The sequence below is a fragment of the Urocitellus parryii genome, chromosome 2, assembly GCF_045843805.1.
Source record: "Urocitellus parryii isolate mUroPar1 chromosome 2, mUroPar1.hap1, whole genome shotgun sequence".
Classification (NCBI taxonomy): domain Eukaryota; kingdom Metazoa; phylum Chordata; class Mammalia; order Rodentia; family Sciuridae; genus Urocitellus; species Urocitellus parryii.
Window position 1 is genome coordinate 177332549 of NC_135532.1, and position 17217 is coordinate 177349765.

At 38.4% G+C, this 17217-nt stretch overlaps 1 protein-coding gene across 1 annotated transcript in view; it reads left to right on the forward strand.

Annotated features, from left to right (window-relative positions):
- The window catches only part of Atp13a5 (ATPase 13A5), a 104858-nt gene that overhangs the window by 32496 nt on the left and 55145 nt on the right, over nt 1–17217 (forward strand). Inside the window, exons 7-10 of the mRNA XM_026400268.2 lie at nt 2783–2917; nt 8455–8527; nt 9457–9585; nt 15102–15272. Coding sequence (XP_026256053.2) covers nt 2783–2917; nt 8455–8527; nt 9457–9585; nt 15102–15272 — 508 coding nt within the window. The remainder of the gene's footprint in view (nt 1–2782; nt 2918–8454; nt 8528–9456; nt 9586–15101; nt 15273–17217) is intronic.

Genomic DNA, 17217 nt, shown 5'->3' on the forward strand with positions numbered 1-17217 from the left:
TCTGCCCCTTATTGTGTACTTAGTACTAGGAGAAATCTTGAATTGCATATTAATACTTCTATGTTAATGAAATCTGTATTTCATGCAACTTTTTTTTCTGTTTCTATCCTTTTGACTTGAGTCTATACTTTTTCTATTGAGAGTTTTTCAAAACATTTGATAAATGTTATTATCATTTTTTTTCTCTAGGCTGTCTAAATGATGTTTGCAATAACCACTTATTTTAAGTTCAAATCTACTTTAAAATTCCTTCCCACTGTGAGAGACAGATTACCATTTCATAATCTCTTGTTTCTTTTGTTACATTTTTTATGGTAGAGGAAGTGTCTTAGTTCAGTCTACTATAACAAAATGTAGACTGGAGGCTTAAAGAGCAAATGTTTGTTTTTCAGTTTTGGAGGCTGGAAAGTCCTGTGTACTCAGTTCTTTGAGATATCTTCTCATTGTGTCCTCACATGGTTAAAAAGAAGAGAGCTCTGGTCTTTTCCTTTTCTTGTGAAGACACTAATCCCATCATGGGAACCCCACCCTCATGGCCTCATGTGAACCGACCTACCTACTAGTCCCCTCAAGCCCCATGTTATACCATCACACTGAGTGTTAGGGCTTCAACATAGGACTTTTTTGGTAGGGGCTGGGCACAAACACGCATGAGGCAATGTGATTACTTCTATAATTTCTGAGTAATTAAAATGAACTATTTCAGTCTTTTTCTAATTGCTTAACAATTTTTTTAAGAGTAACTTCTTTCAGAGATAGTTTTTTTCTTAAACATAATTTTCCTTGTGTGTTTTGAATTTATTATTTTTTTAAAAAGTTCCCATTAAATGGGACATTGGGTTCCTTCCATTCTCTCATTTCTCCCTGTGATTGCTGTCCCTATTTGATGGTTCTGTTTGGGGCTCCAGTTGGTCCCCATTAGATCCCACTTCAAAACCAGATCCACATTGGAGATGCGAGTGTCTGTTCTCAGGAATCTGTTGGATATCAGCCCTGTAGGGCTTGGTCAGTTCATGGCTGTATCATGGACACTTGTTCTCTCCTGTTGCAGACCTCAGCTGTGAGCCATCTCTGCTTGTGACTTTTCTCAGCCTCCAAGCTACTACAGGAAATCCTCAGGTGTCAATCTGATCTATTTTGAAAGGAGCACTAGTATTTTTTTTTTTTTTTAGCACCGATTTACTAGGACTTTATAGAAAAAAATGCAAATCTAACTACTTCTTCACATTTAGTTTCAAAAGAATATTAGATGAAGGAGACAAATTATCATTGTGCTGTTTCATTCTTTGAGAAGTATTTAACCAGTTTTGTACTGGATTTCAATGAACTCAAAACCATGTTATCATTAGTGCATAATCTACAATTAGAAAATTTTATGCCAAGCAAACACAAGAGCTGTAATTTGTAAGTAAAGTAGTTGAGATGGAAATAATAAGAAACATTAAGAAACAAAAGCTTTTTCAATGTTACACAATATATACCCCAGGGCTTAAGAAACCCTCAAGATCAGCCTATTAACATATTAACCCAATACCAGTTCATTTTTAGGATGAAAAATAAAATTTTATTTAATATATTAGGAAATTATAGAAAGTGGAGGCAAAACAAAAGAGTACCACTGGTTCCAGACCGTATTTCATCTAACTTATGAAAATCATACAGGGAACTTCCCCAAGAAAGGAATCCTGGCCTTGTCCCAGTGGGCTCTTTAATTTTCATATGTCTGGACATCCTGTGGTCTTTCTCTAACTACTCAGGTGTTTCCTCCCTAATATAATTACAAAAATAGAACCAGTAGAACCAAAATGGAAATTTGAAGGAATAAAGAAAGTTTAAAGGTATCACCAAGAGACCAGAAAGGTATGTGCTTGTTTGACCAGTGCTGGGGCTGGTGATGTCTGGTGTCCAAGATTTTCCCTGCAGCCTTGGGTGTGTCCTTTCTTTTCAGGATCGCTCCTTTTGAAGGGAAGGGCCATACTAATTTCACTGACTCTCAGAGTATCTTGCCATGGCCTGTGACATGACAGATATTTTAAATGACCTGGATAAAAATAGAATCTCTTATTTTCATTGCACAACTTGACAGAATTTGCAGCATGTGATTACATGAAAATAAACTTAAAAAAAAAAAACTGTTTGAGGGCTGGGGATATAGCTTAGTTGGTAGGGTGCTTGCCTCCCATGCACAAGGCCCTTGTTTCAATCCCTAGCTCCCCCCTCCACCAAGAAAAAAAAAAAAACCTGTTTGAAGGTCCTTTTAAAAGGAGACTGAATCATATATCTTCTTTATTATGGGCAAACCTGTTGAAGAAGGTAAATTGTTAGATTTTATTACTGGAAATAAAGTCTTGAAAGTTCAAAATAATTAAGAATTACCAATTTGTGGACATGGCTTTCAGTACTTAAAGTCATTTTGCTTTCACCATATCATATTCTATGTGCTTGACATTGTTTCTACCCAAATTAATGAAGTTCTAAGTAAGTTCTTAAACATTAGAGGTTATTGTATGTTGTCAAAAATGGAAGAGCCAGGCACGGTGGTGCACTCCTGTAATCCCAGCGGATCAGGATGGCAAATTCAAAGCAACTCAGTGAGACCCTGTCTCTAAATAAAATACAAAATAGGGATAGGGATGTGGCTCAGTGGTTGAGTGCCCCTGAGTTCAATCTCTGGTACAAAAAAAAAAAAAAGAAGGAAGAACTATTCTATAAAGAAATGGTATCATCTTGATTGCTACCAAGGTCCATTCAAGTGACTCTAGTGCTATTTTTGTACCTGCAGGTTTTAAATCCATTCTATGTGTTCCAAGCCTTCACCCTAACTTTGTGGCTGTCTCAAGGTTACATAGAGTACTCTGTGGCTATCATCATTTTGACCATTATCTCCATTGTCTTAAGTGTGTATGATTTGAGACAGGTAAGAGCTGAAATTATATTGGATTCCACATAACCTCTGGCTAAAGAGGCAGAGCCTTAGAATTTACACCAATAATAAGGAGTTGCTTTGTCAAACATAAGATATAGCAAAGCAATAAACAAGAGCTTACCAATTGTGGGATCTCAGGAAGAGGGCTTTAGGAATGCCAGGTAGATTTAAATAATAAATGTCTTTGCGAACTCTGATTATCAGCTAAAGGTTTTGTTGAATGTTGGGTTTAGAAGGACTCTGAGGCTTCCTCTGAGCCTGGTGGGAAAGAATTCTGTGGCGGAGTAATGATGTCAGCCATGGTTTCAAGAGAAAGGGAGGAGGAGCAGCTCAACTGGGCATATTAGTCAAGAAGACACTATGTCTCCTAGGATGATTCGATGATGTATTTTCCCAACTTATATACTGTGCTTTTTTCACATTTCTCATCTAAGTGTTTATAACAAATTTTAGTCTTAAGATTCCTTTAAAATGTTTGTTTCTTCATGTGGAATTCAAGATTAATTTTTGTAAGAAAACCCAAAACAAATACAGAAATTCCTGTGTGGGAATTAGGGAAGTTGCTCAAAAACTCAGTTTTGATCTTCCCATCAACAAAACAGTGTTTCAGCAAGAGACTTACTTGAAATTCCTGAGCTGCTGACCTATTAAGTCAAAATATCCAGGATAATATCAAGAATCTGCATGTCTAGCCGTTTTCTATCAGGTGATGGTCAGACAATCTGAAGGCTAAAGCACTGTTGTTATCAGGGGAATCTAATGAAGTTGAATTTGCACACCAAGATCTCAAATACATGTTTTTATTCATTTATTAATGTTGTCATCAGCTGAACATATTTATTCACTCTTTTCATGCTATTATGTGCATATATAATACAATTTTATGTGGAGATTTGTATATTTATTAAGTTTTTAATTGAAATAGAATCTTACTATGCACATTAATTTGCATCTTTAATTTTCACTTTATTGTATATATAATGGCAATTTACCAAGCAAATAAATAATTGTAATTCATGTTTAAAAGTATTGTTATGATATCTTAAGGAATATCATAATCTGCTCGCTATTTTTATGTATGTAAAATAATATCATTTCTCCAATTTTTGCCAACACAAATAATGTTGAATTAAACATAACTACAATACAGTCCTGTGCTTACATATTATGAGTGTTTGGAATTTTTTTAACATAGGAGCCAAAAGCCAGATTATCGGATCAAAGGATACATATAATTTGAATTTTAATAGATTCTGCTATATATTTCTCATGAAATGAAATAATTTCTTCTCTCCCACAACGCAAAAGAGTATCATTTTCCAGATCCTCATTTTCTTGATCCTCATCAGCAATGGGTGTTATATGTTGATATTTGAAAAGTTCTATTTAATGTTTTTTTAATATACTTTGCCCTGATTACCAGTGAAAGTAGACACACTTCCATTTGAGTTTTGCACTTTTTATTTTATATTAATAGACTCTTTATGTTCATCATATGTGTGAATAAGTTTTATTTTAGTCTATCTTTTCACTCTTGACCTTGACTCTTACCATATGTTAGAAATTACGTAGTCACGTGTATTTCTTGTTTCCTTTATGGGTTCTGGTTTTCTTGTTTTGCACATAAAGATCTTCCTTTTGTAAGTTAGGTCATTTCTGTTCTTCTCATTTGCAATTTGCTTAATATTTATTTTTAAATCCTAATGGAATTTAAACATTCAGGTCCTGCATCTTAGCAAAAATCTCTAAATTCCTTTGCCCAAAATAGTGACTGACATGGGAACTTCAGACTTGATGGCAAAGGATTTCTTCAAAAAGAAGAAAAGAAATTAGAAGACAAGAGCTAATCCTATTAGTAACTGGTATTTTTTTTTTTAAGCTTACCTGACCCAACCTGTAAGGCATCTTTTAAAACCATATAAAACAAGCCAGTTTCCTGAAACTGTATCCTTGCAGTTTAAAATCACAAAGCCTCCATGATCACATCTATTTAGTATTTTAGAGTTTACAACAATACCCACATGTGTTTGTGCGGAGCAGGATAACATAATAAAGTGAGACACACGCAGGTGTCATACACTCCTACTACCTGATAGTAAAAGACATGGCAATAAGGAAGTGAGAGACTTGCTCACACACACACTCCCTTCCTTATGCACAGGTTTCCTGACTCCGAATCAAGTACTGCCCACTGTCCTGTTGAGCACATTCTCAAAGTGACCCGAGGACTTGGTTGTAATGGTGGGAAGGAGGTTGGCAGGAATGCAGAAAGGAACATCTACTGCTATCTCCAAATCATTCTATTGACCTACATTGAAGCTCATCATGTAACAGAATTTAAAAACCTCGCTAAACCAACACAGGCTTTTAAAAATTGAAAGAAGAAAGGTGTTTGCAGAAGTATAAGAAGGTATCTTCCTGCACTTCTTCTAGACTCAACTAATGGTACACAGTTTACCTAATCAAAGCCCAGGATCACTCTTGCAGCAGTTCCTTCCTGCCAAGTTCCTTGCAGTTCTGAGTGCAAACCTTGGGACCCACCTGCATTTACACTGTGCTGTATCCACATGTCCTGTCACTGGGCTGTGCCATGGTAACTACTAGATATAGCTCTGAGTGGCTGGCCCCATAGTGCTTTGCCTTCAGTCATGACTGAGCTGGACTCAAGAGGCACCTGAGTCCTGGTTGCTCATCTCTGGAGAAAATCCAGCCACAGCTAATACAAGTGCATGCAGCAACAGATGCTGAATAATAATAGTATGCAAATTAGTCTTGGAAACTGATCCTAGTCCCACTGAGGAGGAACTGGAGAAACCAGAGGGGGTCTAATGAAAATCAGGCACCGAGCTTTGCAATCATGGCAGGCATCACAGCATTTGCCTTCTCCTGGCTGGCTGGTTGTCATAGAAACCTGGGCTTGTAGAGCCTCTGAGTACATTAACTCAAAGAAGATGCCTGCATTATCTTACTTCAGTGTCATTGGGAGAAGTAGAATGATTCAGTTCTGTTAAATACGTATTTGCTGAGAGCCTACTATGTGATAGACTCTGGGGGATGCAAAGATGAATACATGGTCCCTTTCTTCTGCAAACTGCCTGCCTTACTGGGGAGACCTGACAAGACAACAGGTAGTTGTGGTTAATTTCCAAACCAGGTGGAGACACAGGGAACAGAACAATGTGTTCTTCCTGGGGATGGAGACTTATGGAGTGGAGGTGACATTTAAGTAGGAATTTATCTGAAGGATTAGAAAGAGTTCACTAGTAGAAAACTAGGCTGAACATTCTAGGGAATAGCCTGAGCAAAGGCAGGCAAGCATGGCAGGTTACGTAGAATGCTAAGTCTGATAAACAAATCCAGCTTTACAGCATAATGAGGTTTGAAAATTACAGTCAAGCATTATTAACTCATACTTCACCACTTGCAAATGTGTCGATTACCATCCTCTTCAGCTAGGCTGAAGTCATCATGGCATTGACTGAAAGAGTTTTCTGGGAAAAAAAATAAAGAAATTTGGAAATGAGGATATTTACCTTCTAATAGAAGAAAAAGCCCTTTCTTTTGAAGCAGCGGAAGAATATACTCACCAGGAGATAATGCTTTAGAGTCAGATAAACCTGGGTTTGACCTTCAAGTTTAGCAAGTAAACAATTATGGGGAAGTGACTTCAACATTTTTCAACCTCAGTTTTTTGCTTTTTGTTTTTGTTATTTATATGTATGTTGGAGACAACATTTTCATCATAAAATTATTTCAAAGATTAAAAAATATATATATTCCAAGTATTTACAGCAGTGCTTGATACATAGTAGCTGCTAAATGTTTCAACTATTTTAAAAATAATAACTTGAATTATTTATATACCTCATGTATTTCTTCTATGAAGTCTTGAGTGTTTCAGATAAATCTCTAACATGTAAAACAAATCTGCCTCATACCATGTTTGATCTTGAAAGTAACTTGAAATTGGTCAAATTCAATGTTATTTGTTTACAAAGGAAACAACTAACTTATAAGGTGAAATTTCTTATGCACCATACATGGCTGGTTAGTGGGTGAGCCAGACCTACAGCTCAGGAATCCTGAGCAACTCCAGTGTTCTTGCCACAGAATCAGAGCTGACTTTCTCACTCCTACCTGTCATTCAAAGGCATTCCTCAACAGTTAAGCCCCAGGAAGTTACCTTAGGACAATGGAATATGTATCCAACAGTATTATCACTTCTTCTACTCAATTGGTCCAAATTAGTGAAGTTTAGCTTTTATGCAAAACTGAAATAAATAATCAAATTTTCCATATAAATATTAACACTAAATGCATTATGTTCTCTGAAGGGGAAAGTTGTGTAATTTTGTGTAATGTTTGTCTTAGCCTGGTGACATTTCTGTAACATTTTTAAAAAGCACCAATGGAACAGATAAAGATAATTTAATAGCTAAAAAAAAAAATGTTTCATGTTTGAAATAGGTTAAGCTGCATTTGAGTACTGTCCACAGTATTCAAACCCTCTTCTACTTAGTGGCATCCAAGTCACTGACATTCATACCAATGCGGCAGTGCCTTCTGCAGCTGCTCAGCCCTGCTCAGCCATCTCGCCGGCTGATAGTGCCCCAATGGTCACTCTGGGGAAGTTGTGTGGATGAAATCCCCTCTCACTTCTGTCTTCCCATGCTCGCCATTATGCTAGGAGATGTTTAGAGATGTTGCTTCCATTACCCCAGGCTCCTTCCATTTCCTCCACATTTTACAGAGACCTATCTCAGTGAGTTCTACCTCAGGGAAGCCTTTCCAGCTAGCGGACTCTCACAACTTTCTTATTCTTCACTAACACATTTGAACCCTCAGCATAGTACTGAATACTATGCAAAGGGCTTTGTGAATATTGGTTTAAAACTGACAACAGCCCTAGAAAAACAGAGATGGCTATTCTTTCTCCTTTCAGATGAGCAAAAGGGAGTCGAGTCGAACAGGTAAATAACTTGTAAGTGATAGCACCAGGATTCAAAATTGAGCCATGTGACACCATGCTACAGACTCATCTGATATGAAAACCCCCCGTTTATAGCAGAGTGGGTGACTGTTCACTTTTGATCAAGCACAACTTAAATACTCATGGGCTTTTATAAGTGGAAATCTGCTTAGTGAACAACTTGAGCTTTGCTGTTTTACAGACAGGGGAGCCGAGGCTTAGAGTGGGAGGTAACCCATCCAGTCTCAGTCTTTCTCTTTTTACTTGTGCATTCTCAACATGTTGATAAAGTCTTGCTTCCTTGGCATAGTCTTTTGAGGCAGTGGCTCTAAATCATTTTTCCAGGGAGGGAAATAGCATTATTTCTATTTCTATTTCATTCGCAACTCCCAAGCGTGATCACTTCTGCAAGGAGTGGGGCAGGTAGGGCAGGGGTTGGAGCAGGGCAGCAGAAGCATGGAGTTGTTTGGCTGTGACAGCAGGTTGGCATTTGCGCTGTGGAGATCAGGTGGCTTTCAGGACGTGGACTGATACTGAAACTTTGACTTTACATTGATAGCAATCAGTGAAGCTGCACAACCTCGTGGAGGATCACAACAAAGTCCAAGTTACAATTCTTGTGAAAGACAAAGGTAGGTGATACTGTTCTGCTTCTTGGGCATGCTACTGTTTCAGGGTGGAATCTGACTCATTCATCCTTGATTACTTACTCATCAAAGAGAAAAAGTCTTTACTGATTGAACTCAAGACTGGAACTAGGGTGAGAACAGAGCATCTAAGACATGAAATCCAAGGAAGCAAGGATGTACAAACACTAATCCTGCCTCTGCAGGGCTGGAGAGGGAGCGCCCTGTTAAACTGCAACCTGGACTCCTCACTTGCCTTAGTCCTGATTGAATCATTCCTACTCAATGTCTGGGTTACTTCGAATTCCCTCTGTCCTCTATATTTCATTCATGTGGATATTACTGGAGAACCCTTTTAAGGTTCTTTTATATTCTTCAATTATCCATCCCAAATACATCCCATCAAGTATTTCAAACTATCATCTGGAACCTAGACCTGCATAGGTCTTTTCGATGCTGGATGGACACTGGCATTTGCTCTGAGTTGGTCTGGGTCGGGTAGCCAAGGCTCTCTGCAAGGAGTGAAGAGCTACACCCAAAGCAGCAGAAGCTCTCTAGATAATTTTCCTAAGGCCCTAATCCAAGGAGAGAAAGCTTGCCACAGGGAGAGAGAGAGAGAGAGAGAGAGAGAGAGAGAGAGAGAGAGAGAGAGAACGCAAACAACAGCCGAAGGATCTTTCTTCATTGACAAGTGCTCTTGAATATTCCCTGTGGGCCAAGCACTGACCAAGTACTAGGATCCAAATGGGATCTTGTTGTTGAACTAATCCTTTGCTACATTCCAGGAACCAATTCCCTAATTCTGGTTTTCTTAGAAGTTTCAGTTGAGTGGAAAGGGCTTAAACAGGTAGGATAGCTCTTGGCAAACAGGTCAGTAAGGATTCTTAGTTACTTTAATTCATAAGTAAAACTAAGAAAACGTTGTTCTTATATAGGTTTGCAGGAGCTAGAATCTCGCCTCTTGGTTCCCGGAGATATTCTTATTCTTCCAGGAAAATTATCATTGCCTTGTGATGCTGTTTTGATCGATGGGAGCTGTGTGGTGAACGAGGGCATGCTCACAGGTAGGCAGCTTGCCTCAAGCTAGTCGTCCCTGTCCAACAGCTAGGCCAACACTTAGCAAATCAGATCACCATACATCTTCCCTGACCCAGGCTCCATCTCCACATTGACAGATAAGGGAGATAAATTTGGCCTTTTCATTCAAATAGAGGCACAAAACACTCCAACAGGCTGTGTTGAACAATGAGAAGAACTAAGTTACTGTAAATACAAAATATTTAATACCATATGTATTAAATGAAGAAACACTTAATATCGTATGTCATTAATTGCCTGATGGGTGGGGTGAACAGGGTGAATAAAGAGAGGCTTCAGTAGGTGAACAGGTTGAAAGACAATCTGTTCATAAATATGAGACTGGCTCATGCCCATATTCAAGCAAAACACAACCCACAAAACCCAGCAATGCCCACAATTGGAAGGGTATAAAAATATTTTTTCTAGTCTTGCATTGTACGGATGGAAAACTACTTCCAGGTTTCAATGGAAAGTTTGAGTTGAACCTTAAGGTAGAAACAGTACAACAGCTCTGTTCTCCTTTGGACTCATAGTTCCAGTTGATCTCACTGTACAGAAAGCTCTAGTTTTCGTTTACAGTTCATTAGGTTTACTTATATTTGTATAATTAGTAAATATTTATAAAATATTTTTTAGTTCAAAAAATAGTTGTCATAAGAGATGCTATAAAACAACACAAACATAGAAACTACTTTTCTTTTGTGCTTGCAGATTGTTAAGCTTTTCTATGTCCAAATGGTGTAAAGACAGGGAGGAAAAACCTTAATACAACCTAAATGTAATGGAAGTTCATTATCCCTAAATTGTTCCACATAAGCAGATTTCACATTAAAAATGAGTCTGCTTAATTTAAAATTGAGACAAGAAAATGTAGTAAACATAAATATGTTTGGTATAATTACAAAATACCCCTTTAATGTGTTGAAATCTAACTGCCTTATAATGACAGTGATGAGGATTTGCATACTGATCATATCTTTTATCCAGAATGTTGCCATAGTACCCAACACGAAAACCTCAAGCTCAACAAAAACTGTCCTTCTCCCTCCAATGCAGCCGCTGTCTCCCAGCTGCTTGTGAGGCAGAATGGCCGCTCTCACTGGCAACAGAAAGGCTCTGCCCTTGGTCTGTTCTTTCTCCTCTCCCTGACTGGACTGTACAGTGCTGCCCTTGATTCTCAGGAAAACTCAGAGAGTTCCAGAGAATTAGAAGTGGCGAACAATGCTGCCTTTCAAGAAATGGGTAAAATCGACCTAAAATGACCTAAAATGATAAGTGGCTTTTTCTAATGTTCATTCTGGGAAAAATTAAGGGGCCAGTATTACTATCTATGTAACCTAAGTACCGTAAAAGGCAACTAAGGTGACAGACATATGAAATGGAGACATATATACATCTTTCTCATTAATTTCTTCACAAACATTTAAGTCTCAGCATGCTCTAAATACTTTTTATACAGCCTACACCCCACCTCCCACCATGTACATATTTGTGCAAAGGATCCTGTTGGAACAGTCAGAAGATTAGGGTTAGATTACTGAAACTGCAATTGTGTTCCTAGGGTATTTGTCCACAAATGCGATTCAGATTCAGGTGGGAAAAAAAAAAACCATGAAAATCTTTATTGATGTAATAATAAATATGGCAAATACTCTTAGCATCGCTATTGCAACATATTTTATAAATAACTTTTACATCTCACTTCTTTGTGGCACAAAACAGATTAGATTGGGAGTTATTATCGTACCACTTTACAAGTAGAAGAATTGGAATTGGAGGTGGCCTTTTGTTCCTGAACACAAGGACGGTGGGAGGGAGGAAGATGATCCACAGCGGGTACAGCTGCCCTCTCCTTGTCAGGTCCCATCTCCTTTGACTCTTGTTTTCCCACCTACCGCACCTCCCTCTTCCTCCTCGCCATCTGGCCTCTCCTGTTGCCACAAACTCAGCTATGCAGGATATTCAACTGTATCTTACACCTACATTTAATTGTACTGTTGGCTTCAAATGTTGCCATTCTTGAAAGCGTCAGGTGTGAATTACCTGGCATGAGCCAGTCGCCCCGTAGGTTAGCGGTCCTCCTGACCCTTATCTGGCAACCTAGAGTTGTATAGTGTGCAGGTGGGTGTGGTCTAGAGCAGGTCTTCTTCCTAGTCTACCCTGAACCTGGGAGTCTGATGGAGGCTTGCCTACCTAGAAAGGGAGGCAGACCCAGATGCCAGTTACTTTCCACAAAGTTAGTGCAGGTCCCCTTTCTTAGGGACATGTGACATGTAAGTCTCTTTTTAATTTGATTTGCTTCCACCTATACGTGCTAGATTCTATATGTTTTATCTATTCCAATTTACATAGAAATGCAGTCGAGGGAAGGCGTGATGAACAAAAAAGATTTGTTTTCACTCTCGGGCAGGCCCTAAAATTCATGATCAAATTTATGACTGACTTTTAAAGCTTAAAAACCAGTGATTACCTCCCTGGTCCTTTTTTTCTGCCTCCTTTTCTGAGGGAATGGATCCCCCTTTAGTATCCAGCTCCCTTGGAAGGAGAGGAATCAAGAATCAAAAGGGAATATCATGGGAAGGAGAATCTATTAACACTTTGAATTCTTCTCATCATAGCTCATTTGTTTTGCTCTCATATGTATTGGGTTCTGTACTAACTTTTTACATCAGTTACTTCCTCCAAATCAGATCACCATACATCTACCCTGCCCCAGGCTCCATGCTTTGACATTGACAGATAAGGGAGATAAATCTGGCCTTTTCATTCAAATAGAGGCACAAAACACTCCAGCTGGCTGTGTTGATCAATGAGAAGAACTAAGTGACTGTAAATACAAAAATCTGAGACCCAGATTAGGTAAATAATCTGCCTATAGTCACAGAGTTTCCAAGTGGTGCATATGAGATTTGGATTCATTTGGTTATACATTCATTCACTTACTTCACAAATGTTTATTAACGAGCAGTGAACAGGCAGATAAGATTTCTTTTCTTAAGGAGGTAACATCTTGGTGGAAAAAAACAGAAAGCATGAGAGTACACACATGATATAAATTTCCAACAAGTATGTTTTATGAAGAAAATAAAACACCTAAATCTAGGCATTTTGTCCCCAGAGCCTATGCTTATAAGCAGTGCTTCCCCCTTCTCTTAGAAATACCTGTGTGGGAGAGGGTGGCATTCACTCTGCCACAATCTCCTGCCCCCTCCCTCCATTCATTAAATTACTCTTGTTTACAAATTTAAAACTTGCACAGGAAGTGTGCCGTGCCGGGACCCAGGAGTTCCCTCAGTGTTTGCATATTGCCGTCCTGCCAGACTAGCTACTCACCAATCCATAGGTTAGATGGTTCCCTCTCTTCCTTTCTTGCCCCCTCTCCCTTGCTCTTGCTTATTCATCCTGTGTTTAATACAAGTTAAGAGATGCCTGCTCTGTGCCAGGCTCTGTGTTGTGTGCTGAAGTTACCAAGATGAATGGGAAATGGTTCCTGTTCTCAAATTGCTAAAAGTCAAATGGTTGCAGATATGTTAATAAACAAGGACATAGTTGTTTCCAATATGTCACCAAATGCAGGCACCTGGCTTCTTGGGGACAGGGGAGAGTATCTCCTTTTGACTGCATGAGGGGTCTCCAGATGCTGGGAGCCAATTCTGCAGTTAACAGGGAGCAATGCTGGTGCTTCCTTCTGAAACCTTGTTTTAGACTCTTTAGTCTCCCAATCTTTTGTAGGTGAATCCTTCTTTTTTTTGTGTGTGTGGGGGAGTGTTCCCAAGAAAGACTAAAGCATTAGATTTCTTATTAATGTAGGAATAATATAAAAGAGACTTGGAGATCATTTCTGTGTAATATCAGATTTGAGCTTCTATCTGGAATACATCATTGCCAGATGGCTTTCATCTTTGATTGATCAATACCTGCCTGCTTCCAATTTCATTGGCGGTGTGTGTGTGTGGGGGGGGAAACTGTTCACTAGTACTGTATTAACTAAAGTATCTATTGTGGATGAATATTCTTCAAGCCAAGGCAGAAAAACCTTGGCAAGTATTTGCCTGTTATAAAGGCTGATTTCAAAAAAACAATGTGGTACAAGGATTTGGAGACATGTCAAAAGGTTCTATCTCTTTTACAAAGTCATGTAGAATGCAATTGGCAAATTCACACAACAGATGTATATCATAATTGTTTTTTTTAAAAAATGGTATGGGGACGATGCTATTCAAGATTACTAATAAAAAATTTATAGTTTTTTTATACCTTATTATGTAAAATATGTACCATGGTAGGAAACTAGTTAAAAAAACAATAATAGGAAAACAATAAAGGCCTGAGTAATTGCCTTTATTTAATCCATCCATGCAATTAACAAAAATATATATTTGAACCTACTATATACTACGAGGGAAAATGAGCAGCATATAAAGCTATATATGTCAAAGTCTTATCCTTGGTTATTACCTATAAAGAGAGATAAGACCCAAATTTGTATAACTGTAATCAATATAATACTATTTCCAAATTGGAAATATGACATATTATCTTGCTAATTGAACATTTAGCAAAAGACTGATGGAATTTTAAATTCACTTTAGTGCTCTTTAAATCTGGGAGCCAGGAAGTGTTATTAACATTTTTATTTTGTCTCTGAAATTTATCATTTTTGAACTCTGAGCAAAATTTCTTTTTTACCTGAAGTATCATGTCTTGCAGCCATCAAGGAAAGGGAGATAATTGGTACGAGCAAAGAATGGGAGTCAATAAAGGGAGATGAAAGGGCCTTGTTCAGCTGGAGCATGGATGAGGAGAACTAGCCAACAATGCCTGAATAATGCTGGGCTTTGACAAGCTAGGAAAAGGGTTTGGGCTTTATTTAGTAGTGGCAGTGGATAAAACTAAGGGTTTGGGGTGGGAAAAATTGGAATAATAATAAAAAGGAGGGTTTGATAGAATTTACTGGAAATGGTGTAGGAAGACCTCTATTTTCTGGCCTGGCTCTCCAAGCTTTAGGAGGGCAGAATGTCTGTCTTGCATATCGCTATGTTCCTAGCATTCAACACAGTTCCTGGCACAGCATACGCACTTACAAAATACTTGTTGACTGATTAGGTAAAAGAATGGATGAATGAATAAATGAGAGAATGAAAGGCAAATATATCTGTGTGTTTTATGACTCCTGTATCTCTTGTAGTGGTTCTGGGCTTGCTGAACATTTGGAGAATGATAAGTACAACTCAGTCAACATAGGTTTCTTTAAAAATCATGAGGACAAACCACACAGACCAGGTAGAGGAAGACAGGCAGATCTTAAGTAACTATTTGAAATCCAATCAAGTCTACCATTGCTTGTACCACCAGCATCCCTAAGAACTGTTATCTGACTCAGGGGAGGGGCATTAGGACCCGATAAGTTGTGGTTGTCTCATTTCTTGAAACTGGCAAGTAACAGTTTTAAATACTATTGTGGTTTTACGTAGAATCAACAAAATACTATCTTCCTTAGGAGAAAGTATACCTGTCACAAAGACACCACTGCCCGGAACGGAGAACACCATGCCTTGGAAATGCCACAGCTTGGAGGACTATCGGAAACACATGCTCTTCTGTGGGACAGAAGTTATCCAGGTCAAGCCCTCTGGGCAGGGACCCATAAGAGCAGTCGTTTTGCAGACAGGTTAGTGGATTCCACTCTTGTCACTGTAGTCTATACCTGGAGGTGAGCAGAATGAGAACAGGGAAGGTTTGTTTAGGATTTTGGAGTTTACCACATTGTAGTAATAACAGTCATGCTCTTTTCTATCAAGATCCCCTATTCCAAATCGCCACTATTCTGTCTTATTTTTTGTTAAACCCCTTGTGTGTGACGAAAGATACACACAGTTAATGCATATTTCCTTCAAGGCCAAACTATATTCTTGCATTGACTTATGTCCATAGGCTTCTTCTCTTTTCCATCCATATTATGAGCACTTGCCAAAAAAAAAAAAATGTGTCAACCATAATGACTGTCAAGTCTTTTTTCCTTTAAAGGGGTTGCTTGTGAGGCTGTACATCAGACTCCCTGCTGGCTACCTCCACCTGCACACTCTACAGACTCTTCAAAATCAAGCATCAAAACGTGAACTTATCCTCCTGCACTGCCTCTCTGTTAACAGCCTCTCCATCAAGCTAGTCTCTTAATGGCATCTTTAACTCCTTACTTTCCTTCATTCCAAAAGGGCACCAGTGATTCCCCTATGGCCTCAGAGGGCTGTCCCTCTTTCCTGAGTCCTGTACCTGCCTCTTCATTCCCATAGTCACTGTTTAGTGCAGGCTTTCATCACACCATGTTTACTTTATTATAAGAAAAATAGTCTGGACTCTTCACTTTCAACTTTTGCCCCAATCTTTCTCTGATCTTGAACTCAAATCACACTTCAAACAAAATATTCTAGAATAGCCCAGGCATATCACACCTAAAGTTTTGCATGCCTAGCCACATGAGCTTCAAACTTTCACATGCCATTCACAACCAATGCCTTTCACGACCTGGTCCCAACTCTTGGTCCTTAATCCTGACCTGTGTTTCTGTCACCTCACATATTCATGCACACAAAGCATGCCTTGCGCTTTGATGCCAATATGCTTTAGTTTGATGTTTTATTCAATTGTTTTGGATGAATTAGGTTTTTTTTTTTTTTTTTAGTTAAAACATGACTTTGAGTTGTCTACTAAAACTAGCTAGTGGGTTTTAGAGCATCCTCAGCCTGCTGTCTAAACAAAAACAAATGGTTAAAGACCATGGAAACCACCATAAACTACTGTAAAATTCTTCAAAGCAAGTTAGAGAAAAGTCTACTCCCATTCGCCAAAGGTAACAAAGCCATGTTTAAGGAGACCAGGTGTCCATATAGCAGTGGAGATAAAGCAAATTTTGTACTTAAAATACTGGTGTTCCTGTCTAGACTATATAATAGTTAATCATTTTAGCCACTAATTCAGATATTAATGGGCATTTGCCATGTGCTATGCACTGAGGGCTAAAGAAATAATTCGTGAGCTACATCTTTCCCAGAAGGAAGGTCATGATTCTCTGTTGTAGGAGACAGATTAACTAAAATATGCAGTGATGATGGGTGTCATATGACCAAGTGTTGCAGGGACCCCAAAGAGTGAGATATATTATTCTTGGTATGAATTATGAGAATAGAATTCTTCTATGATGAGGTGGCATTTTAACATAGCTGATAAGATGGGGAGGGTTTAGTCAACCACATCAGAGCTATTAAAATAGTCTGATTTGTGTTTACAAAATACAAAAAAATATACAAGGCGTCTTCTAAAATCAGTAAATAGTTGGGATCAGTCCAGCAAGATAGGAGTAAATCAAATTGAAGGTGACCTCAAATCCATGCCTAGAAAATTTAATTTTGTTCTAAGAAAGTGGTAATATTTGGAGCAAAAGAATGATATGATTAAAGGCAGATGCATATGCATATATGTATATTAGGATATTACTTGCACTTTCCTTTTTTCTTAATTCTCAATTTTTTGAATATCTGTTTTCAACACATGTCTGCTTTAAAGTGTCTTTCTGCAGCATCTCATTTTCTCTAGTTAACACATTCTTAAGTTCCTTA